This window comes from Dromiciops gliroides, chromosome 2, assembly GCF_019393635.1.
Source record: "Dromiciops gliroides isolate mDroGli1 chromosome 2, mDroGli1.pri, whole genome shotgun sequence".
Classification (NCBI taxonomy): Eukaryota; Metazoa; Chordata; class Mammalia; order Microbiotheria; family Microbiotheriidae; genus Dromiciops; species Dromiciops gliroides.
The window spans coordinates 332,330,814-332,356,147 of NC_057862.1; the positions used below are offsets into that span (position 1 = coordinate 332,330,814).

The 25,334-nt window shown below is 35.8% G+C and overlaps 1 protein-coding gene across 2 annotated transcripts in view; it reads right to left on the bottom strand.

Annotated features, from left to right (window-relative positions):
- Window positions 1–25,334, bottom strand: part of GABRB2 (gamma-aminobutyric acid type A receptor subunit beta2) — a 256,620-nt gene that overhangs the window by 162,904 nt on the left and 68,382 nt on the right. For both annotated transcript variants that reach the window (XM_043989223.1, XM_043989224.1), the window contains exon 4: window positions 10,345–10,565. In XM_043989223.1, the coding sequence (XP_043845158.1) occupies window positions 10,345–10,565 (221 nt within the window). The remainder of the gene's footprint in view (window positions 1–10,344; window positions 10,566–25,334) is intronic.

The following is a 25,334-nucleotide window of genomic DNA, read 5'->3' on the forward strand; positions in this document are numbered from 1 at the left end:
TTGGAACACTAATGCATTATTGGTGGAGCTGTGAACTGATCCAACCATTCTGGAGAGCAATTTGGAACTATGCCCAAAGGGCTATGGCATTGTTCATACCCTTTGACCCAGGGGTACCATTGCTAGGTCTGTATCCCAAAGAGACCATAGAAAAGGGAAAGGACCCACTTGTACAAAAATATTTATAGCAGCTCTCTTTGTAGTGACAAAGAATTGGAAATTGAGGGAATGCCAATCAATAGGGGAATGGCTAAACAAGTTGTGGTATATGAATGCAATGAAATACTATTGTGCTGTAAGAAACGATGAGCAGGAGGAGTTCAGAGAAACCTGGAAGGACTTTCATGAACTGATTGCTGAAAGGAGCAGAACCAGGAGAACATTGTACACAGTAATGGTAACATTGTGTGATGAATAATGGGGATAGACTTGGTTCTTCTCAGAGTGCAATGATCCAAAACAGATTCAAAGAACTCATGATAGAAAATGTTCTCAACATCCCGAAAAAAAAACAAAACCCTGTGAATTATGAATGCAGATTGAATCATATTGTTTTTACTTTTGGACTGTTTTTTTTTCCTTCTTGTTTGAGGTTTTTCCTTTGTGTTCTGATTCTTCTTTCACAAGATGATTAATGTAGAAATATGTTTGATGTGATTGTACATATACAACCTATATCAGACTGCTTTCCATCTTGGGGAGGAGGAAGGGAGGGGGGTAGAAAAGAAAAATTCAGAACTAAAAATCCAGTGAAAACAAATGTTGAAAACTATCCTTATATGTAATATGTAACTGGAAAATAATAACATTTTTACTTTCTTTTAGGGCAATGAGGGTTAAGTGACTTGCCCAGGGTCACACAGCTAGTAAATGTCAAGTATTTGAGGCTAGATTTGAACTCAGGTCCTCCTGAATCCAGGGCCTGTGCTTTATCTACTGTGCCACCTAGCTGTCCCTGAAAATAATAACTTTTTTTTTTTTTTTTAAGTGAGGCAATTCGGGTTAAGTGACTTGCCCAGAGTCACATAGCTAGTAAGTCTCAAGTGTCTGAGGCCTTATTTGAACTCAGGTACTCCTGACTCCAGGACCGGTGCTCTATCCACTGCGCCATTTAAAAAAAAATAAAGGCAATTGAAAAAAAAAAAAAAGAAATGTTGCCCCAAATCCATGAACCAGAGCCTAAGTCTTACATGAGTTCATACCTTAAATTACTAAAATCACAGGACTTTAGAGCTGCTAGGGTAATTTCAATGTCATTTAGTCTAATTTCCTCCTTTAATGGTGAGGAAACTGAGATCCAAAAAGAAGTCTTCACCCAGGTGGGTATGGCAAAGCTGGGACCAAATGTTAACTCCTGATCTCCTGATATAAATCTAATGTTATTAGTTATTATCTTTTAGAAAACAGAAAAAAACCCTGGTTTTATCTTACTGATTCAGATGTGAAAAGGGTCATTCTATATTACATATATGTGAGTATTGTGTGTCCATGTGACCTCCAGACTGGCCTTGATTTACAACTGGGCATCCTTTGGCTGGGATTGCTATCATTAGCATTGTATTTTATATGATGACAATTAATTAAGAGAATTTTGAATATAACTTGATTCTAATGGAATACTGTTGTGCTATAAGAAATGATGAGCAGAAGTATTTCAGAAAATTGTGCAAAGGCTTACATGAACTGATGCTGAGTGAATTGAGCAGAACCAGAACATTGTACACAGTAACAGCAACATTGTGCAATGATCAACTATGATTGACTTAGCTTTTCTCAGCAATACAATGATGGAAAATGCTATCCACATCCAGAGCAAGAACGAATGGAGTCTTAATGCCAGTGAAAGCATACAATTTTCACTCTTTGTTTTTTTTTTGTGTGTGTGTGTTTTCCTTTTGTTCTGTTTCTTCTTTCACAACATGATTAATGTGGAAATATGTTTAACATGAGTACAGATGTATAACCTATGTCAGATTGCTTGCCCTTTTGGGGAGGGGGTAAGGGAGAGAAGGAGGAAGGGAGAAAAATTTGTAACTCAAAATCTTATAAAAATTAATGTTGAAAACTATCTTTATATGTAATTGAAAAAAAAACAAAATACTATTTACATTAAAAAGGTTTAAAAAGTAAATAATTCAATTCAGTGAGTTAAAACAGATTGAAATTATTTGAAAAACCATATACTTGATAAGATTTACTAGGGTACCTTTAGAAATTATTGTTACATGAGTGATATTGCCAAGTTATCTGAAAGACATTTTATCAATGCTCCAAATGTTGAAGGCATCATTAGTTTAAGATTCCCTGGAAGGGATTTTGGTCCAACACCTTGAAAGGACAGGTGATTTTTTCAAGTTCAGAAAAGGCAGTGTATGTATGGGAAAACTAAAAACCAAAAGCCATTTGGTTTTTCTAATCAAACTGACCCAAATTAACTATCTGCTCATGCAAACAAGCAAATCTGAAAAAAAATAAAAGGTATTCCTAGAATAGGAATTGGATATGGTTCTGGGGCATAACTGAGGATTACTGACTTGTTCTGTCTCACACAGCTAGCATGGTTCATGTGGAGAATTTGAACCAGGTTTTCCTCACTCTATCCACCATGCCCACAACCTCACACAATTCCGTCTAGGAATATTTTTTCCTACTTTTAAAATACCCTTTATTTTTTCTGCTTTTTTCCATGGACTTGTAGTAAATGTAGTACATAGAGGCAGGTGGGTAGGTAGGTAGGTAGATAGATAGATAGATAGATAGATAGATAGATAGATAGATAGATAGATAGATATGACAGATAGACATATATTTCTATGCTGTGAGATGCATTTTCCCAGGTTCAGGTTGTGTGCTATGTGGCACTGGAAGTATATTTGTGACGTGGAAAAGGGAAAGAAAGGCATCATCTATTCATTAAATTATTTGTTGATAAAAGCTGTGCACATGACACATTGTACTGCAGGACCAAATTTAGATATACTTCATGGTCAACCTTTATACAAATAATAAGTGGTGACTTTGTGAGGGATTCTAGGACATTTTTTCCCATTTAATAGATCATATTACTTAATGAATCTCAAAACTGGCAGAGAACCTAGATAAAGGCTGAGTTGTTCATAATCACACAGCTAGTTAGTAGCAGAGATAGGAATAGAACCCAAATCTTCCAAAATATGAATCTGTGTTTCATCTGGGGCTACCAATCTTCACAAATGCTCTAATTTCAGTTTTTCCATACTAGTATATCAATAGCACAGTGTTTCCTTTGCTATGACAAAATTGATTTCATCCTGAAGCATGAAGAAAGAATTGGGCATAGAAATGGGTCTCTACAATTCCTACTCCAGATATTCTTTTAGAGTTGGACAAACTGAATTGCAAGGCGGTTGTCAATTGTCCAGCTTAACTAGTGGAATTTTATAAATAAAAGTCCCTTTTACCGTATTACTAAATTTTCCAGTCAACCACCTGACTGCTCCCTTGGGAGGTTGTACATTAATGCAGTGCTTGCTGAGCAATGAAAAGAACAGCTGGTGTGCTTTACAGAAAGTCACTGCTATCCAAATATAATCTATCACTGTGATTAGGTCCAGTTTTACTGCACATTGCCTGAAGTTTTCCCCCACCCCACCCTTGTTTGAAAAGCAGAATAGAATCAGATCATAAAGATCTTTAAATCCAAACAAAGACATTTATATTTTATTCCAGAGGCGTAAGGTTTCTATAAGGTTTCTGAGTTTCTATAGCAGGAGAGTGACATGGTAAGGCTTATATTTTGGGGAAATCAATTTAGCAGTAAAGGGGGGCAGGAATGGATTGAAGAAAGGAAAGACTTAAGGCAAGGACATGAATTAGGATGTGATTACAAGAGTTCAGTTTAGAGGTGTAAATAGAGAGGAGGAAGAAGAGGAAGAGGAAGAAGAGGATGAAGAAGAAAAGAAGAATTAATGAAAGAAGTGTGTGTGTGTGTGTGTGTGTGTGTGTGTGTGTGTGTGTGTGTGTGAAGAATTCCTGTGGAAATACAGAGGGCAAAAATTGGCAAATGACTGATACATGGAGTATAAGAGAGTAAGGCATCAAGGATGTTTTCATGGTTTTAAACTTGAGTGCCTGGGAAGGTCATACACTTACTAACAGGAGGGGAGTTAGAAAGATAGAGTGGAAAGACCAGGAGTTCTGCCTTGTACATATTGAATTTGAGATCTATAGGAAACACACAGTTGGACATGCAAAATAAGCAGTAATGCAAGAATGGAATTCAGGAGAGATATTGGGGCTGAACAGTTCAACATGGGGGTCATCTGTATGGAGAGGCTACTTGAATCCATGAGATGCAAAGAGCAGGGAGAACCTATAGGTGAGTCTTGAAGTCTAGCAACACAAAGGCAATGGGACAAGGATAATGAACCAACCAAAGATCACTGAGATAAAATAGGACTGAATGCTTCACTAAAAACATTAAGGCCATCAATCTAATATCTATCTTATTCCCAATTTTATACTCTATTTTTTAAAGGCAGATTTTTTTCTTTTGGAGGGGCAATGAAGGTTAAGTGACTTGCCCAGGGTCACACAGCTAGTAAGTGTCAAGTGTCTGAGGCCAGATTTGAACTCAGGTCCTCCTGAATCCAGGACCGGTGCTCTATCCACTGTGCAACCTAGCTGCCCCCATACTCTATTTTTAGTTCACTTATTAATTTTTTAAATTTTATTTTCAGTTTCAAATTCTCTCCTTCCCTCTGCCCCTCCCCCACCCATTGATAAGGCAAGAAATATGATACCCTTGTTTCCTCATTATGCATGTTCACCTAAAAAGCAAGAAACATAAAGGAAAAATATATTGCAATATGCACACTGAGCCAATCAGTTCCCTTTCTGGAGGAGGGTAGTATTTTACATCATGAGTCCTTTGGAGTTATAATGGATTATCCCGCCATTGTTGTATAGATTGTTCTCCTGGTTCTGTTCACTTAAATTTACATCAGTTTATATGTCTTCCCAGGTTTTTTATTTCTTCTGGAAACATTCTCTTTATCATTTCTTACAATAGTATGCAATACAATAGTATTTCATTACATTCATATATCATAACTCATTCAGTCATTTCCCAGTTGATGAGCATCCCTTCAATTTCTCATTCTTTGTCACCACAAGAAAGCTGCTATAAACATTTTTATAAATATGGGTCCTTTTCCCTTTATTGGATCTCCTTCAGGTATAGACCTAGTAGAAATATTTCTGGTTCAAACAGATGCACAGTCTTACAGCCTTTTAGCTGTAGCTCCACATTGTTCTATAAAATGGTTGGACTAGTTCATCGCTCCACCAACAATGTATTAGTGTGCCTATTTTCCCAAATCTCTTCCAGGATCTGTCATTTTCCTTTTATGTGATTTTAGTCCATCTTATGGGCATGAAGTGGCAATTCAATATTGTTTTAATTTGCCAATTCTCTACATTGAATCACTTCAATATCATCCCTTTCCCTCTCTTCTTTTATTCCAGTATCTGAGAAAAAGTGATGCTCTCTTTGAAAATGCCAATCCTACTTTTTCTTCTAACTTTATAAATTTCTGTCTCCTCAAAGAGATTACACCTTCAAACTTGAAATCTCTTTTACTAATTTTCAATTTCTTTAAGCACTGGCACCTTTCCTAATACTTATAACCATACCTATGTCTTCCTACTATTAATATTGTCTTTTGATACCTAGTTACTACTTTTAACATGGCTGACTTTGGATTGCTCTTTAATAGTCATCTCATTTTGGGTGCCAGGGTTCTCTATTATCCCATCTAGCCCAGAGTCCAGGGTAACCTCAGATTAAATCCCTCAGTGATTAAACAGGATAGCAATGCATCATGCATAAAAGAATTAAGTATTATTCATTATAACTACTTCTTATTGGAAGTATGTTTAAGTCTTTGACACCAAAGAAACGTATTTCAATTTGATTATCTTTTTGTTGTACTCATTACCAACTCTTCCATATTGTTAGTCCATATTTTGATTCTAAACAAATGCATAAACAGACAAGCATAAAAGACCAAATGATAACTATTTTGGGGTCACACTTCAGTTTATCATCTTACAGAAATAGAGTGAGTGGTCAAAATGGACCAGAATAATCCCTATCAAGCATAATTTCAATTCGATTTCTTCTTCTTATTGATAACAAGTGAAGCTTGTAGGGTTAAAATGGTAATACCGGCCTGTATTAAATTTCCAGCAGTTAAGTAAATTGCTCTGATTTTTATCTGCATAAACCAATATAGCATGTTGTAACATTCTTGGACATGCCCATCCCCACCAACCAATTTCACACTGAGCCTGAAATAATATGCAACTGAGATGACAAATATGATTTATATACCTTTCTTGCCCACCAATGTTAATTTCATGAAGGCAGGCCATTAGGAGCAATGCTGTGATCTCCATTTTTGAGGGGGGACCAGATTTGTGATTTTACTGGCATAAGAAACTTCTCAGGATGAAATGCCTTCTACCAGTGCAGACTGACAACAACTCTACAACTTTTAGTCTCCTGAACCATGGAGAGGTTAAGTGAATTGCCCAGGACCATACAGCCAGTATCAGGTATAACTTGAATCTAGGTATTCCTAACTCAGTCTGATTCTTTATCCACTTGCTATACTATGTTGCCTATCACATATTTTGCTATAATAATAATAATAATTATTATTATTAATAATAATAATAATGTTTAAAGAATGGAGGGAAATCAGATCCATTTACCAGGATTCAAAGTAACACCTTTCTATTTTGGTAGATGGATTTATTGAGTAACAAGTCTCTCCACAGAATACTGTCTATATAACATGGTACTTTAAAATTTACAAAGGGCTTTCCTTATAATAATACTGTAACATGAGTTAGAGCAAATATTATTATACCAACCTTACAAATGAGAAAACTGAAGCTCAATGTTGTTAGGGAATTGGTCTATACTCATATATCTAGTAAGTGTGTGACCCACATGAAGCTACAGGACTATACTCTGTTTTCAGATGTCTTTGTAAATATGTGCCTCTTCACTGATGTGATTTTCAGTATTTTAAAATTTCTCTCTCCACCTCTGTCCACCAACACTTAGAGATGACTGTTGCCATGGAGAGCAATGATAGTGGTGAGAGCTATCCAAGTGAGGCAAATTTAGTAGAAGCTAGAAGGAAGGGACAGCTACACATTGCTATGTATAAAAACAAAGGTATAAAAGTGCCCACAGAATGCTAAATATTCAAAAATTATAAACATTTTAGGGAAAAATTTTAAATTAAACTTTGAATTAAATTTGATCTCTTATGCCTGTCACTGGACCTTGAATCTCACTAGTAGGATTTGTTGATCCTGGTTTTCATGCTGCTTCTTCTCCTGAAACTCCTTTCTATCTCTAGAACTCCCACTCCATGGCCCCTTTATCCTGCTTGGTTTTTTTGCATGCTATTCCTGTATCCTTCCTGCATAGGAATGTCTAGATTTATCCCTATTCCCTCAAACCAGGAAGGCTCCCTCCTATATGTTATAATTTGAGCAGCCACGGTTCAGAACTTCACCAAAGAGAAGGTATGAAAAAGAGAAATATCACTTTCACTTGCTTTTCTAAATGGTCTCCTTCCTCATTTCACCAACTTTTTCTTCATGTCCAAAGCAGACTTTTCCACTCACATTGTTTCAATTCCATCTATTCCTTTGGTCAACTTCAAATGCCTGCTAAAGATCAGTGCCAAATCCTACTTCCTCCATAAGTAACATGCTAGTGAAAAGGATCATATTCCAAATTCTTTCCAAAGTCTGCAATTAGTACACATTTTATCACCATCCTTGTTATTTTTTTTATATCTGTACCTTACTTACATTTTCCCACCTCCATTATTTTTTTGGTGTGGCAATTGGACTCAAGTGACTTGCCCAGGGTCACACAGCTAGTAAGTGTCAAGAGTCTGAGGCCAGATTTGAACTCAGGTCCTCTTGAATCCAGGGCTGGTGCTCTATCTACTGTGCCCCATAACTGCCCCTCCCACTGCCATTACTGAGCAATATTCTTCCATGAATTAAATTTGATTTTAAAATAGTTTTGGTCTGGAGTCCTCCAATACACCCTACTCTTTTCCTTTTTTTCCCATAAAAGTATTTTATTATTTTCCAGTTACATGTAGAGATAGTTTGCAGCATTTGTTTTTATAAGATTTCTAGTTTCAATTTTTTCTCCCTTCCTCCCCTCCCTCCCTCCTCCCCAAGACAGCTAGCAATCCAATATTACTCTTTTCCTTTTATGAACTTCCATTCATTACCATAATGTTTCATTGATGACATACACAAAAAATAAATTTTCATAGGATATAACCTAAGAAAAGTAGTGTCCTTCTACCCTTTTAGTTATATAATTAACTCATCTCAACTGTATCTAAACCTCAAAGAACTGAGATCAGGCAAAAGCAACAACACTGAGAACATAAAACATTTAACAAAATATAAAGAAACACAGAAATTAGATAACAGTCTCCTCTTATCTCTACTCTGTTTCTTCTACATATATTGTATAATTGCCTTTCATAGATGAGGATGGTGCTATTTGCCCAATATGAATACAACAGTCGCAGCAGAATTTACACTGATCCATCTGTACATTCCCACCAGGCTCACATTGTGACCTGTAATAGGCACCTGCAGGGTACTCATTAGTGTTCCCCATTTAGTTTGTGGTTATACAGCACAGTCAGTTGATCCACAAGGTGATAAAGCCAATGATGTGGACACTGGATTGGGGCTCCAGTCTAGGTGCTGGGTCACTAACAGTGAAAACTATTTCTTGTCCACTTATTCATGAAAGCAGTGCTCTGGTAAAACACAGCTTTCTGTCCCTCTCTCATGCACTTCTCTCATTCTTCCTCAGGATGGACAGTTGGATAGATGATTTATCTTTCTTAGTAGAGATTAAGTTCCTTGAAAGCTGCAATGGAATTTTATTTATGTATCTTCTTCAATACCCAACACAGTGTCTTGCATATAATGCATGCTCAATAAATATTTGTTGAATGAATGGTCCCAGTGGGGCCATTTTCAAAAGAAGGGAAATTAAGTTTAGCTTGCAAACTAATTGCTCCTTCATGGTGCTAATGTGAATAGTTAGGATGCTGTGGGCTATATGCAGAAGGTAGAAATGCACCACAACTCATTCAGGGTTGGGAAAAAAAAATTCAGGGCAGCTAGATGGCGCAGTGGATAGAGTATCAGCCCTGGATTCAGGAGTACCTGAGTTCAAATCCGGCCTCAGACACTTAACACTTACTAGCTGTGTGACCCTGGGCAAGTCACTTAACCCCAATTGCCCCGAAAAAAGAAAAAATTCAAATTGCAATTAAAGAAGGTTGTCTTTTTTAACTTGAACGTTATTGGGAAATCTAAGATTATGTAACTCAAACCCAAATCTACCAATTAATCAGAACTAAGAAATTAGTTTTACTGTGACCTGACACTCAAGAGTTTTTAGCACAAAAAACGGAAATATGGTTTAAAATAAATTGGGGAAGACAAAAGTAAGAATTTGATTTAAAAAATAAAAGAAACAAACCATTTCAATTGCATATGTATTTATAACAGGATGGCTCACCAACATTTAAAAATCTTAGGGAAACTGAAAAATAGGACTATTGAGTAACCTGCCTATAAATAAAGGAATTCATTCTGCATTACAGTGTGTTAATAAATAGCCCACATTTCTTTCCTTGTCTTTTTCAGGAAACCATATGAACTGAGCTCTGCAAAACAAGAGAAGCTTTGTTTTTTAACTTCTACATCTTTCCAGCAGATTTGCAGCCACGGCCTGGTTATAGCATAAGGGATGAAGTTTAATTCCTTAACAAAATTATTAATGAAGAAGTTTGTTTGTTTGTCTTCTTTTTAAGGCCAGTTACCTCTGGCTTGAGGATTGGGAGAGGGTGTTATCAAGTTCTCCCTCTCCAAGATCAATCACATTTTACTAACTTTGAACAGGAGTGATCAACAAAATGATCTGCCATCTTGATGTCCAATTTCTTTTTTTTTCCTGGGCGTAGGTGATTAGCAGTTTGTCACTGCTAGCCTGCTATTATTTATTTCAATATTTTGAAGGAAGTAGTTTCAAAGTTGACAACTGATGTTGCAGAGAAATCTTAACCCTTTATATGACTATTTGGCTACTCCAAGTCACAACTATTTGCAGCAGAGATTTTTTAATTGCCTATTAGAAAGGGTAAAGAAAAAATTCCCTAAGATTGTCTTCAACTAGACAACATAAATATCACCATAAGAAATATGAAGTTAAATTTTTATATTGCTACAGACCTGAGGCCATAAAGGACAGTCCCATCAGGATGCAGGCGGATCATCCTATTCTTGACAGTCACCCCATGCACAAATGACTTCTTGTCGTTGAGGAAGTATGTGTCAGGTACCCAGAGTTGATCTGCTACTCTATTGTCCAACGTGAGATTTAAAGGTATTACATTATATGACAGCCTCTTATCTCTCCAAGCTTGCTGAAAGTACATTGTCAGGGTATAGTCCTGTGATTGGGAGAAGAGAAAATTATTATTTGCACCAAAATAGACTTTGGAAATAGGCAAACAAGTATTTTCCATATGTATAAAATAGAGTGATGCTCACCATACCTTGGGTGATTGTGAAATAGAACAGTTTGCAACCCTCCCTCCAAATCTATCAATAACCATAACAGCAAGTATGCATTCAACATTCCAATACCATTATCAAATTTGACAACTTTCCTTTCTCCTGCTGATCTTTCCCCAGAAAAAAGACTTATTTGGATTCAGGCTCTGTGTCTGAGTTCTTTTCCCTTTAGTTACCACTTGACTGTGTGTTTACTGAATTCCTTTCCTGCAAAATTTGTTAATGCATTTGATAAGAAAGATGAGGTAGGGACAGTGGATTGAGCACTGAACTTGGGGCACGAAGAGCTGAGTTTAAAACCAGATTGATGCATTTATAAACTGTGTAACCCTACGCGTTATTTTACATCTACCTCAGTTTCCTTATCAGTAAAAATGGGGATAATAATATCACCTATTTCACAAATAAGGATAAAATGTGATAAAATTGTAGTGCTTTGCAAACCTTAAGATACTATAGAAATATTATGATGATGGCAAAGAGGAGGAGGATAATGGTGAGGATGGACAGAACCCTGAAATCATAGGTTCATATCACAATCCCAGTATGCTTCCATTTCATCATCTACAAAATGAGGATAATAAAAGCACCAAATACTTAGAGGTATTGTAAAGAACAAATGAGTTGTACTTCTTGTACAGTTGTACTTGTAAAAGTATTTTCTAAACCTTAAAGCCTTATGTAAGTGTGCACTATTTTTTACTAAGCTATATGGCACTGAGCAGATTCTATCACATCTCTGAGGAAATGGCTCAGTTTCCTCTTATGTAAAATGAGAGTAATAATACTTTCATTACCTCTAATGACGAGATATATGAAATGCATATATAAACTATTATTAAAGACACTAGATGAAATAGTGTTTTTGAAACCATGGAACATACTAAAGTTATGCTTTATCAGCTTTTCCCCTTTTCCTCCAAATCAGAAATATCTATGTTTGATCTCAGAGTGATTCTAATGTCTTACGAACTTAAATCCTAGTTAGTCCTGTTTATTCTAGAAAAAACAAAAACAATGAAACAGTGAATAAAATACAATTCTTAGGGTTCTTTTAATGACCATGTGAAACTTGCCAAATAATTTCTTTTTGTGTTTTGGGTTGTCTTATTTTTTAAATATATGGATATGTATATTCAGGTTCTTTTTTGTCATTTTTGATGGTTTTTTTGACTTTTGTATCATATCGATTTGCATATGTTTCCCTTCCCTTCCTCTATCCAGTGAACATTCCCTTATAAAAAGAAAACAAACAAAAAGTTCACCCAATTAAATAACAGCCTCTGTCAGTGTATGCAACATTTCACATATGTTGGCCCTTCCTCCCCAAAATAGATCATTACAATTACACAGCATCCAGATTTGTTCAATTTTTTTATAATACCATAATCATTGTGTATGCTTTTTCTTCTTCCTGCTTGCATCAACATACATTAGTTCAGATAAGCCTATTTATTTTATATTTATTATTTCTTATGGAGTAATATTCTAAATTTGATCTGCCATTCCCCAATCAACTGACACTACTTTGTTTCCAGTTCTTTGCTACCACAAAAAATGATACTACGCATAATCTGGTATATAAGGGAATTTTCTATCTTTGACTTTCTTGAGGCATATGCCTAGTACTGGTTCAATGTATATGGACATTTTAGCAACTTTTCCTAAAGCTTAATTCCAAATTACATTGTAGAATAGTCGGAACGATTCACAGCTCCAATCACAGCATAATAGTGCATTATTATATCTGTCTTCCCAAAATCCTACTGAGTATTTCCATGTTTTTAAAATCCTAGACAATATCCCGTGTGAGGTAAAACATTCAAGTTGATTTAGCTTTCATTTATCTTACTGGTGTTTTTTAAATAAATATTTCATGCAGTTATTATTAGTATTTTCAGCACTAAATTTGTCTACAGGTTTTTAGAAATTATGATTGGTTCACAATTTTAAATCTTAGAAGAATGGATCAGAAAATATGAAGAAAAAATTTACAAATAGACATTTTATAAGGGATTTAGAAGACAGAAGGAGAAGACTCAAGAAATAAAATAAGTAGTTAATATTTCCCTATGAAAGGACTTAGTGAATTCCCTTTCTTGGCAATAATTACTTGGAAAATACAATTATTCTTCCTGCTAGGAGATATAGCCATTAAAATGACATTGTTATGGGCTTTTCTGAGATTCAGAGTAGTGATTGTTTGGGAGGTGTTGAGCTCTATCAATTAGCCTTTGAGATACTTTTCAGCACAAGAAATAAAATTGAACATTTAATGAATAGTAAAATTAATTGTTAAATTATAATAATATACTGGGATTCAGAATCACTTGATAATTTTTGTCATTTTTCTTCCAAGACAATATGCATTCAGATATGCTCCTGGAGAGGGATGGTCAGTTATTCTGTGAACTGATGCATCAATCCTTGTTCAATTTTATTTTATTGTTACACATTACAACATGGTTGGTTGCAATCAAGAAATGGCTTTTTCTAGGAATTTAAATAATACCAGAAGAAATAAGTATCCCTTAATTTATTCTTCACTTCTTCACCACCAACTATACTAATTGATGCCTTCTTCTCAACTAATAGTAAGAGAAAAACAATGAGGCCCCACCCTTTCTATCAGGAAGAGCTGCCAGAGGGTAGGTTTATTTAGATTGAAAATATTTAGACTTACAAGATACAGGATTTTCATGACCCACTTCAGATCCATGCAAAAAGATTGGGGTTTTTGTCTTTGTTTTGTTATTAAATACCGTCGTCTATTAAGCTATGGTTTTGGAAAAGTGAGATTTTTTTTTTAATTTGAGCATCACCCCCCCCCACACACACACACACAAAACAGACAAAACCCCCAGAAATCTTAATTGATACTCTGAAAATTGATTATGCCTATATTTTCCTCTGTATTGTGGTTTTAGAAAAAAATGTGGAATACTATTCAAAGCTTTGCAAATAATTAGTTATGTTGTCTTTCCTATAATAACTTCTTCTGTGACTCTCCAATCTAATCCTAATCCAATAAACATGTATTAAATGCCTAGTAATGCCAGGTACCATGCTCTAAATTCTGAGGATACAATAAATAAAAAGAAAGCAACCCCTGCTCTCAAGGAGCTCATAATCTATTTGAGAAGAGAAAACACACAAAATTAAACAGCAAAGTGGCTGGAGTGAGGGGAGGGGGAGACAGCAAGGAGTATCTAGCACAGGTAGGTTTAAACTTCATTCAGTTTAAATCAGGCAGAGCAGCTAAGTGGAGTAAGTTGAAAGTCCAATTTCTGCTCTCTATAAAGAAAAGCACTGGGAGGAGTTTGATATTCCATCCTCCAGCTGTCCAATCAGAGGGGAGAGAAGGCTGAGGAAGATGTCAACTGAGGCTTCAGTTTCCTCATGGAAGATCCCTTTCAGAAAAAAAAAAATCTATCAAATAAAAACATTTACCTCAATAGAAACCCAATTGTTTTGGTAAGATTTTTTTTTAAACAAATGAAACTGTTTTTGTTTTTCAAACAGTAAGGAAGTCAAATTTTGAAACTGAATGCCTCCAAAGAACTAAAAATAAACACCACTCTAAGGCCAAGAGGTGGTACATAGTGTATATGAATCCACACATCCTCATCTTATTAGATTCTTGACCATATTTGCTAGAATTGTTATGTAGGGGGTCCCCTTGGTCTCTCTCTTCCCCTTCTCTATGCTGCTGAGGATCTTTTCACTTTCCCTCTAGCTCTCTTGAAATTACATAAGTACCAATGGATCATACAAACTGTCTTTGTGTTTCCAGTTTTCTCTACAAAATTAGGTCTTATTTCTTATTATTCTGGTCAGACATCTCTTTAGAAGTTATCATATGCTACTTCTCATGAAGAACTTTGAGCCTATTTATATCTTGATTTTTTTTCAATTTTCCTTCAATTAACCACTTATTTGGCAATTAATCACATACTGACTTCTGGCATTTTTATTGTTATTTTGCTCTTGTAATATTTTTACAGCTTTGTGTGTAGGTATTGTCTAAGAACAACAGAGGGTGGCAGAGCCAATATGGCAGAGGAACATCAGTGACTTGCCTGAGCTCTTCCCAAGATCCCTACAAATACCTTCAAATAATGACATAAGACAATTCCTGGAGCAGCAGAACTCACAAAAAGACAAGGTGAAATAATTTTCCTGTCAAATACAACTTAGAAAGTCAGCAGGAAAGGTCTGTTGTACCAGGGTGAGAGTGGAGTACAGCCCAGCTCAGGGCACACCAGCACAGACGTGGCCCCAACACAGACTCAGCCAAAGTCACAGCAAACCAGGAGCAGACCTTGGAAGCCTCTGAATCAGGAATGGCAGCAAATACTTCTGGAACTCAGCCCACAGATGGTAAGGGGGTCAAACAATTGACCAGAGGGGATCTCTTTACTAGCAGTGATGCAGGACTCTGTTGTTTTTCCCATACTCTGATCCAGGTCAGAGTCTTGGTGGTGGCCCCAGGTTGGGGAGGGGCACAAGCACACAAGAGCTTGCAGCTACAGTAGAGCAGAATTCTGTTCATAGTTCTAGGGCAGAAAGGCAGGCCTATGGTTGCTTGCAGACCAGAGCACAGGCCAGGAGAATAGTAAACATACCTCTCCTTAAATCATACCACCTTGGAAGAACCAAAAACTTACAAATTCCTAGAAGTATCTCTGAAAATAGCTGCATAAACCCCCTGAAACTTGAGGCATTGCACCCTATACTCCAGAAGCAGTGCCCCACTTTAACAAAGAGTTAAAAGTCAAGAAATAGACTGGGAAAATGAGCAAATGGAAAAAAATGCTGACCATAGAAAGTTTCTATAGAGATGAGAAGGAAGATCAAAATACACCCTCAAAAGAAGATAACAAAGTCAAAGCTCCTACATGCAAAACTTCTAAGAAAAATATAAATTGGTCTCAGGCCAGAGAAGTGCTCATAAAGGACTTTGAAAATTAAGAATGGTAGAGGGAAAAATGGAAAGAGAAATGAGAGTGATGCAAGATAGTCATGAAAAAAGTCAGTTTGGTAAAGGAGACACACACAAAAAAATACTGAAGAAAATAACAACTTAAAAAACAGACTAGGTCAAATGGTAAAAGAGGTACAAAAAACCAATAAGGAAAAGAATGCTTTGAAAAGCCTAATTGCCCAAATGGAAAAGTAGGTACAAAAGCTCTCTGAAGAAAAAACCTTCTTAAAAATAAGGATTGAGCAAATGGAAGCTAATGACTTTATGAGAAATCAAGAAACAATAAAGCAAAACTAAAAGAATGAAAAAATAGAAGGAAATGTGAAATATCTCAATGGAAAAACAACTGCCATGGAAAATAGATCCAGGAGAGATAATTTGAAAATTATTGGAATACCTGAAAACCATGATGAAAATAAGAGTTTAGACATCATCTTCCAAGAAATTATCAAGGAAAATAGCCCTGATATTCTAGAACCAGAAGGTAAAATAGAAATTTAAAGGATCTCCTGAACACCTCCTGACAGATATCATAAAATGAAAACTTCCAGGAATATTATAGCCAAGTTCTAGATCTCCCAGGTCAAGGAGAAAATATTGCAAGAAGTGAGAAAGAAACAATTCAAGTATTGTGAAACCACAGTCAGGATAGCACAAGATTTAGCAGCTTCTACATTAAAGGATTGGAGGACTTAGAATATGCTATTCTGGAGGGCAAAGGAACTAGGATTACAACCAAGAATCACCTACCCATAAAACTCAGTATAATCTTTCAGGGTGGGAAATGGGCATTCAATAAAAGAGAAGACTTTCAGGAATTCTTGATGAAAAGACTGGAGATGAATAGAAAATTTGACTTTCAAATACAAGAATCTAGAGAAGCATAAAAAGGTAAACGAAAAATGAAATCATAAGGGGTATTAAAAGTTTTAACTGTTTATATTCCTATGTGGGAAGATGATACTTGTAACTCATAGGAAACTTCTCATTATTAGGGCAGCTGGGTAGAGTATATTTAGACAAAGGACACAGGTGTGAGTTGAATATGAAGGGATGATATCTTTAGAAAAAATCAAGGGGTGAGAGTGGAATGCACTGGGAGAAAGGGAAAGGCAGAGGTGGAAGGGAGTAATGTCTCACACGAAAAAAGCAAGAAAAAGCTTATCCAGTGGAGGGGAAGATGGAGGAGGTACTGGGCCGTGAGTGTACCTTACTCTCATCAGAAATGGCTCAAAGAGGGAATAACATACACATTCAATTGGGTATAGTAATCTATCTTACCATGCGGAAAATGAGGAAGGGAGGGGGATAAGGGTGGTGGTGGGGCGATAGTAGGGAGGGCATATTGGGGGAGGGGGCAGTCACTTTTTAGGAGGGAAAAGGTAAAAGGAGATAGAGAATAGAGTAAATGTCATGGGAAGGGAATAGAATGGAGACAAATACAGTTAGCTATAGTAATTCTGAAAAAAATTTAAAGCAAGTTTGACTGACAAAGGCCTCATTTCTCAAAAACATAGCGAACTGAGTCAAATTTATTAAAATAACAGCCATTCCCCAATTGATAAATGATCAAAAGATATGAAATTTTCAGATGAAATAATCAAAGCTATCTATAGCCATATGAAAAAATGCTACACCTCAATACTGATTAGAAAGATGTAAGTCAAAACAGGTCTGGGGTGCTATCTCATACCTATTGGATTAGATAATAGGACAGCAGAGGAAAATGACAAATGCTGTAGGGGTTATGGGGAAAATGAAACATTAATACACTCTTGGTGGAGTTGTAAACTGATTCAAACATTCTGTGGAGAAATTTGGAAATATGGCCAAAAGGCTATAAAACTATGCTTATTCTTTGACCTAGTAATACCACTACTAGGTCATTATCCAAAAAGGGATAAAAAACAGAAAGTAAAAGGATGTATATGTACACAAATTATTTATGGCAGCCTTTTCCTGGTATAAAGAATATGAAATTGAGAAGATGCCCATCAATTGGTGAATGGCTGAACAAATTGTGGGGTGAGATTATGATGGAACACTATTGTGCTATAAGAAATGAGGAACAGGGTGCTCTCAGAAAAACATGGAAAGACTAACATGAACTGATGCAATGTGAAATGTACTATACACAAAGTAACAGCAATATTTTAATATGATCAACTGTGAATTACTTAGCTATTCTCAGCAATACAATGATCCAAGACAACTCTTAAAGACTTAAGAAAAATGTGATCCATCTTCAGAGGAAGAACTGATGGTATTTGAATACAGATTGAAGCATAATTTAGGTTCTTTTTCTTAAGTTTTTGTCTGTTTTCTTTCACAACCTGACCATTATTGAAATGTTTTGCATGACTACACATGTATAACTTACATTGAATTGTTTGCATTAATAATGAGGGAGGAGGATGGGGGCAGTGGATAGAGCACTGGCCCTGGATTCAGGAGGACCTGAGTTCAAATCCAGCCTCAGACACTTGAAACTTATTAACTGTGTGACCTTGGGCAAGTCACTTAACCCCAATTGCCTCACAAAAAAGAAATGTGTTGCATAATGAGGGAGGAGGGGAAGAAGAGAATTTGGAACACAAAGTTTTAAAAATGGAAGTTAAAATTGTTTTTACATGTAATTGTGGAAAAATAAAATTCTAAATAAATGAAAAAAGAGAAATAAGAAAAAGAACAGTGCCAAGTGCTTTGCTAAGCACTTTATACATGATTTCATTTGATGAATAAAGGCATGATTTCTGACCTCATGGAGCTTATATATTAATGAGGGAGAAAATACACGTTATTATTATTGTTATTGTTATTATTATTATGTATCTCCCTCACATCTTTCAGCACAGTGCTTTATACAAAAAGATACTGAAAAATGTTAGCTAATTCATTGGTTAATGTTCCCAATTTCTTTATTGCTTCACACCTTTGGCCACCTAATTCCCTTTGCTTACCCATTTGAATAATCATTATTTGTATATATTTTATTTTAGGGACACCCATGCATGTCCTATATATTCTAAACTACTTCATATCTTTAGCTGTCATTCTTTTAGTTTGTATTACTTAATACTGCCAGTGGTGAAAGGGGGAAAGTCAGAATTCTGACACTGAAAAATTGAAAGCCCAGAGAGGAATTACAAAGGCTTTTGAAGTCCAGACTTTTAAACATTTCTAAAATATTCTTGCACACTACAGTTTTTACAGCAAATGAGGCCATGTCATGTGCTAGTCTTAGATGTTGGGATGACTTACTCAGTCTAAACTAGATCTTATTAGAATATGACAAGATAAAACTGAAACCCCTTCTATTAGAAGTTGTAACATTAGATGTTTAATTGCAGCACCATAGAGGAAAACTGGTAGCAACCTTGACACCCCGTTCCACCTAAGTTTGATACTTACGAACAGCACAAGTTAATTATCAATAAAGAAAATCCAATTTCAGAAGTATTTTTATATTTTTTGCTTATATGAGAAACTAAACATATATCCATGTCGGTCAACAATTTGTCCAGTACCCTACTGTTCATTTTGCTACCCTCTTCCACACCGCCCCGCCCCCCCCCCCGCCCTGATTACTGAAAAATGAATCTAGCTCTCTGGCATTTATTTAATTCCTGCATAGCAACTTCACCTCAGTGGAAATGAGTTTTCTTATCTATAAAATGGAGACAATAATAACTGGACGATCAAATCAGATATTTATTAAAGTGCTTTATATATTATTCTATACAAATGCAAAATATTAAGACTATAGGATCACAGATCTAAGGTTAAAAAGGATCTCAGATGCCATCCAGTGCAAACCCTACACTGGCAATGGAGGTGAAGTAACTTGCCCAAGATCACATAGGTAACAAAGTAACTTGCCCAAGATCATACACATAACAAAGAGTCATAAGTGGGGTTTGAACCTAGGTCCTTAGAAACCAGAGTGAGCATTCTTTCTAGTGCAATAACTCATCACAACTAGGTGTTAGCAAACTTCAATAGCATTAAAGTCATTTGCACTTATTCAATTAGTTTCCATTCAATTCCATTCAATACCCTGAGTATTTATTAAACACTTATGTACTGTCTTGCGGGTTTTTTTTTTTTCTGTTTCAAAGCTATTTCAAGTATTTACATAATTGGGTTCTGGCTAATAAGCCTACTCTTTGGGAGCCTGTACAGAGTGCATCAATTTGTTCAGCTGATGTAGTTCTCCATATGGAATAAGCTGGAGAGCCTGATTCTGGGAGAATTGTAGTGATATCCAATGGATGTTGGAGCATGTGTAGACATTCCATAACCAGTCCTATTCTGCTAACTTTGTGGTGAATATCAGCTTCTTTTACCAGTACAGGTATGGCATTGGCACTGAAGGCACATTCAGGAGGATAGTCTTCCTCAGTCACTTTATATTCATTTGACTTCTTTTTGGCTAACTTCTTCAGCCTAGACAGGGTCCAGTGAAAGACAAGGCTATAAAGAGAGAGGCCTCATACCTTCTCTCCACTTGAGGCCAAAGTGTGGCCCCATGAATCAGTTCTTTGCCTGCCTTAGCATTTATTCTTTCATTTTAGGTGAAGATTAATGTGGAGGTTATAACTCTCTAAGTTCTGAAAGGCCAGGAGTGTGAATCATACAGGAATATGGGAATATAGCAGTCCAGTGCATTGATGGCTTTTGGAGTCAGTCCAGCACTGATGCTTGTTCAAGCAAGAATTTTGCTGGACGAATGCCATGAAGAAACTGATAAGAGTAAGCAAGATGGGGCAGCTAGGTGGTGCAATGGATAGAGCACCAGCCCTGGAGTTGGAAGTACCTGAGTTCAAATCCGGCCTCAGACACTTAACACTTACTAGCTGTGTGACCCTGGGCAAGTCATTTAACCCCAATTGCCTCACTAAAAAACAACAACAACAACAACAACAACAACAACAACAACAACAAAAAAGAGTAAGCAAGAGATCAAGATGGTATGAGAAAGAATGTAATCCTCAGGTGGGGAAATTTGTATAATTCTGTTCTTGGCCTATTTGTGAAAATCCATTTATAAAAAATAATCAACATTAAGTTGTCAAATGTCACTGGGCTACTAATCAAAGATTGGCTAACAGTGGGAGAATCATACTTGGAATGGCAGATTAAACCAATGGAATTAAAGAAAACATGTCACAGCCCTAAAGATGTGCTCCTAAAATCCAGAAGGGATGATGTAGCATACCTGAATCTGAGATCACGTGTCAGAGATGCTTGGATGTTTTTTTTTTTTAAATTTAACCACTCCCACAGAGGTAGGTCCCATTTTTTCTACTGTTTTAGCTGTTCTATCCTTCTCCCTCCTCCCCAACATACTGACATGAAAGTAATGATAAAGTGCTGTACACATTGCAGATGTTCTATAAATGGCTTCTGAATACATGAAAGAGAGTTGACCATGAAGGTTTCCAGGATTTTCAGAACTGCTGGATTGTATTCCATCACACATGTGCATACAGAGAACAACTTGAATAAAAATGATAACTTCATATTCACTTTGATGTGCCAAAGTTTTTAAAACAGCTCTGGAAATGGCAGTTTATTCACTACTACTAAAAAAGACCAAAAAATGGAACATAAGATGTATTTAACAGTATTATAATTCTACAGAATGGAGCAAAACAGGAGATAAAATTTCTGTCAGCCTGAAGTACATTCGATTTGACATCCTACAACATAACAATACTTTTCAGCAAAGCAATGGAAATATTTATTTTAAAACCCATATTAGATGGAAAGAGGAGGAAATATTAAAATTTCTGATTCGAAAGGAAATATTCCAGGTTCCAACCAGTTAGTGATTTTTTATGCATATATGCAAACACCCACATTTCACCCATTTACTCATTGCAAGTTTAGTATATAAAGTTATCCTAACAAACCTGCTACTTTGTATTTTTGTGTTTATAAAAATTGTTGGATACTTTTTATACCTTGCAAATGTCTCGCAGGGTAAAAGAGAGTACCTTTTATCATCCTCACTTTGAACATATATTCCACGTTTTCTGTCTTGAGAGTATTAACTATTAGCTCAGTATAGAACTGATATTCTTGGATTTTAATTATCCTAAAGCCAATTTTGGTAGTTTTGCCTAAATGTTGGCTGGGAATTTAGATTACTAATCTATTGGGAATATAAGAATAAACTTAACAGATATTGCAGCAAAATTTGTGGTATATGAATGTAAAAGAATAGTATGTTTTAACAAATAAAGAAATAGATAATCACAAAGAGACATGGAAAGACACAAGAATTGATACATAGTTAAGTAAGTGGAACCAGAAGAAAAAAAATTATGTAATAACATCAATCTTCTAAAATGAATATCCAGGTTTATTTTTTAAGAATTAAGAGTTATACAAGGAGAACAATTTATACAATAATCATAATACTATAAAAAACAACATTGAAAGCTATAAGAACGATGATCAATGTAATGACTATCCATGATTCCAGAGGACCACTGATATAACACATGATGTACCTCTTGACAGAGAGGTGACAGATTTAGGATTACAGAATGGTATTTATCTAAAAAACAAATATTAATGTGTATATGTATGTATATATACATATACATGTATATATACATATATATACATGTATCTATACATATATATACACATATACCCCTCTATACATATACACATATATCTATATCTATAAATATAGAATTGCCTCCAAATCTACATCTATATAATAAAGTCAAAGAAAGAATTTGTTTTGTTTGATTATACATATTTTTTAAGGAATTTGTTTTTCTTTTCTCTTTTTCCCCAGTGGGGTATAGAGTACAAGGCAGAGAAAATATACTGTAGTTAAAAAATAAAATAGAGAATGGAGGGGCATAATGTGGAATATCATATGTTCTTTCCAGATTTCTTCCCTCCCCTCCCCTCCTTCCCTTCCCTTCCCTTCCCTTCCCTTCCCTTCCCTTCCCTTCCCTTCCCTTCCCTTCCCTTCCCTTCCCTTCCCTTCCCTTCCCTTCCCTTCCCTTCCCTTCCCTTCCCTTCCCTTCCCTTCCCTTCCCTTCCCTTCCCTTCCCTTCCCTTCCCTTCCCTTCCCTTCCCTTTCCTTCCCTTCCCTCCTTCCTTGTTTTGAATGAAAGCATAGCATAATTTAAAACATATTAGCCTCAGGGTCTGAAGAAGTGACTTCAAGTTCCCAGTTGGATACCACTGCACGGTTCAGTTTAAAGAATGACAGATTTGAACTGCTGGGAAAACTGGTAGTTTTGCAGAAACTAGGCAAAGACCAACAGCTTACACCATATACCAAAATAAAGTCAAAATGGGTACATGATTTAGACATAAAGGGTGATACCATAAACAAATTAGGAGAGGAGTGAGTACTTTACCTATCAGATCTGTGGAGAGGGGAAGAATTTATGACCAAAGAAGAGATAGAGAACATTATGAAATGCAAAATGGATCATTTTGATTACATTAAATTAAAAAGTTTTTGCCCAAATAAATACAATGCAACAAAGATTAGAAGGAAAGCAGAAAGTTAGAAACAAGTTTTTATAGTCAGTGTTTCTGATAAAGGCCTCATTTATCAAATACATAGAGAACTGAATCGTTTGTAAGCAAATAAATTATTCCTTAATTGAGAAATGGTCAAAGGATATTAACAGGCAGTTTTTAGATGAGGAAATTAAAGCTATGTATAGTCATATGAAAAAATGGTCTCAATCACTATTGATTAGAGAAATATGAATTAAAATATTTCTGAGGTACCACCTCACACCTAACAGATTGGCTAACATGACAAAGAAAAGGAAAATGATAAATGTTGGAGATGTGGGAAAATTGGAACACTAATGCATCATTAGTGGAGTTGTGAAATGATCTAACCATTCTGGAAAGCAACTTGGAACTATGTCCAAAGGGCTATAAAACTGTGTATAGCTTTTGACCCAGCAATACCACTACTAGTCCTGTATCTGAAGGAAATCATAAAAAGGGAAAAGTACATTAAGAGGAAAAATGTACAAAAGTATTTATAGTTGCTCTTTTTGTGGCGGCAAAGAATTGGAAAGTGAGGGGATGCCCATCAATTGGAGAATGGCAGAACAAGTTGTAGTATATGAATGTAATGGAATATTACTGTGCTGTAAGAAATGATGAGCAGGAAGATTTCAGAAAAACCTAGAAAGACCTACATGAACTGATGCTGAGTGAAGTGAGCAGAACTAGGAAAACATTACACACAGTAATGGCAACATTGTACAATGATCAACTATGATAGACTTAGCTCTTCTCAGCAAAACAATGATCCAAGACAGTTCCAAAAGACTTATGATGGAAAATATTCTCCACATCCAGAAAAAACAAAACGTAAAACAAACAAACAAACAAAACTATGGAGACTGAATACAGATTGAAGCATATAATTTTCACTTTTTTTTTCTTTCTTGTTGATTTTCCCTTTTGTTCTGAGTCTAGTTTATCCTATTTATCTAGGAGTTCAGTTTTCTACCTTTAGTCATCCAATATGGGAAGTTTCCATATTGTCTCAACTCATCTAGTAACAGGGTTATTCCCGGCTAATCAAATTTATGCTTATTATCCCCCCCCCAGACATAATCATTTTAAAGAAATTACTTTTTAGGTAAATATTAGCTGGTTTATTGCCTTTAAAGTTGGATAAAAGGGAAAATTAAGGAATGTTGAAGAACAGAATTGGATTTTCTCTGTCCCCAAAAGCACAAACCTCCTTGGAAAAAATGGAGGACTCATTGCAGTAATCTACTTCTAGCAAAAGATGAATCAATGAGAAAATTGTGTCAAGTTATTTTTTTACAAAGTGACTTATGAGAAGTCACTAATTAAAATAGCCATATAATGAATCCTTCCCTTCACTAGATGCCACCTGTAAAATAAAAACTCTGTGTGTATATATGTGGTGTGTGTGTGTGTGTGTGTGTGTGTGTGTGTGTGTGTGTGTGTGTGTGGTGGAAATCACAGTATTATAGGATTATATTGTTAGGGATTACAGGAACCTTAAGGGTCATACATCCAAAAATCTCATTATACAAATGAGGAAATTAAAGCTCAGAGAAGTTGTGTGTTCCACAACATGACCTTGGGTCACTTCTAATACTATGATATATGCCTAATAACAAATGAATATCCTTGCAGGAGAGTTTTTTACTTTTTTAAAAGAAAGAACAAATTTTTAAAAAAGATAACAAAGAAAAAATTTCTTACAAATACATGCCTTTAAAAATTCATGAGTCCAGGGCAGCTGGTTGGCACAGTGGATAAAGCACTGGTCCTGCATTCAGGAGGACCTGAGTTCAAATCCAGCCTCAGACACTTGACATTTACTGACTCTGTGACCTTGGCCAAGTCACTTGACCCTCACTGCCCCACACAAAAAAAATTCATGAGTCATAGCAGACTACAACACAACTGATGAAGTGGATACTGAACTCAATTTGAATTCAAGAAGATTTGAATTTGAATTCTGCCTTAGATAGTGTTACTCTGGGCAAGTCACTTAATCTTTCTCAGGTTCAGTTTCTTTATCTGTGAAATAGGTATAATAATAATAGCACCTAACTCTTGGAATTGTGATGATCAAAAGAAACAATGCACATAAAAGGTCATGTCAAAGTTAAAC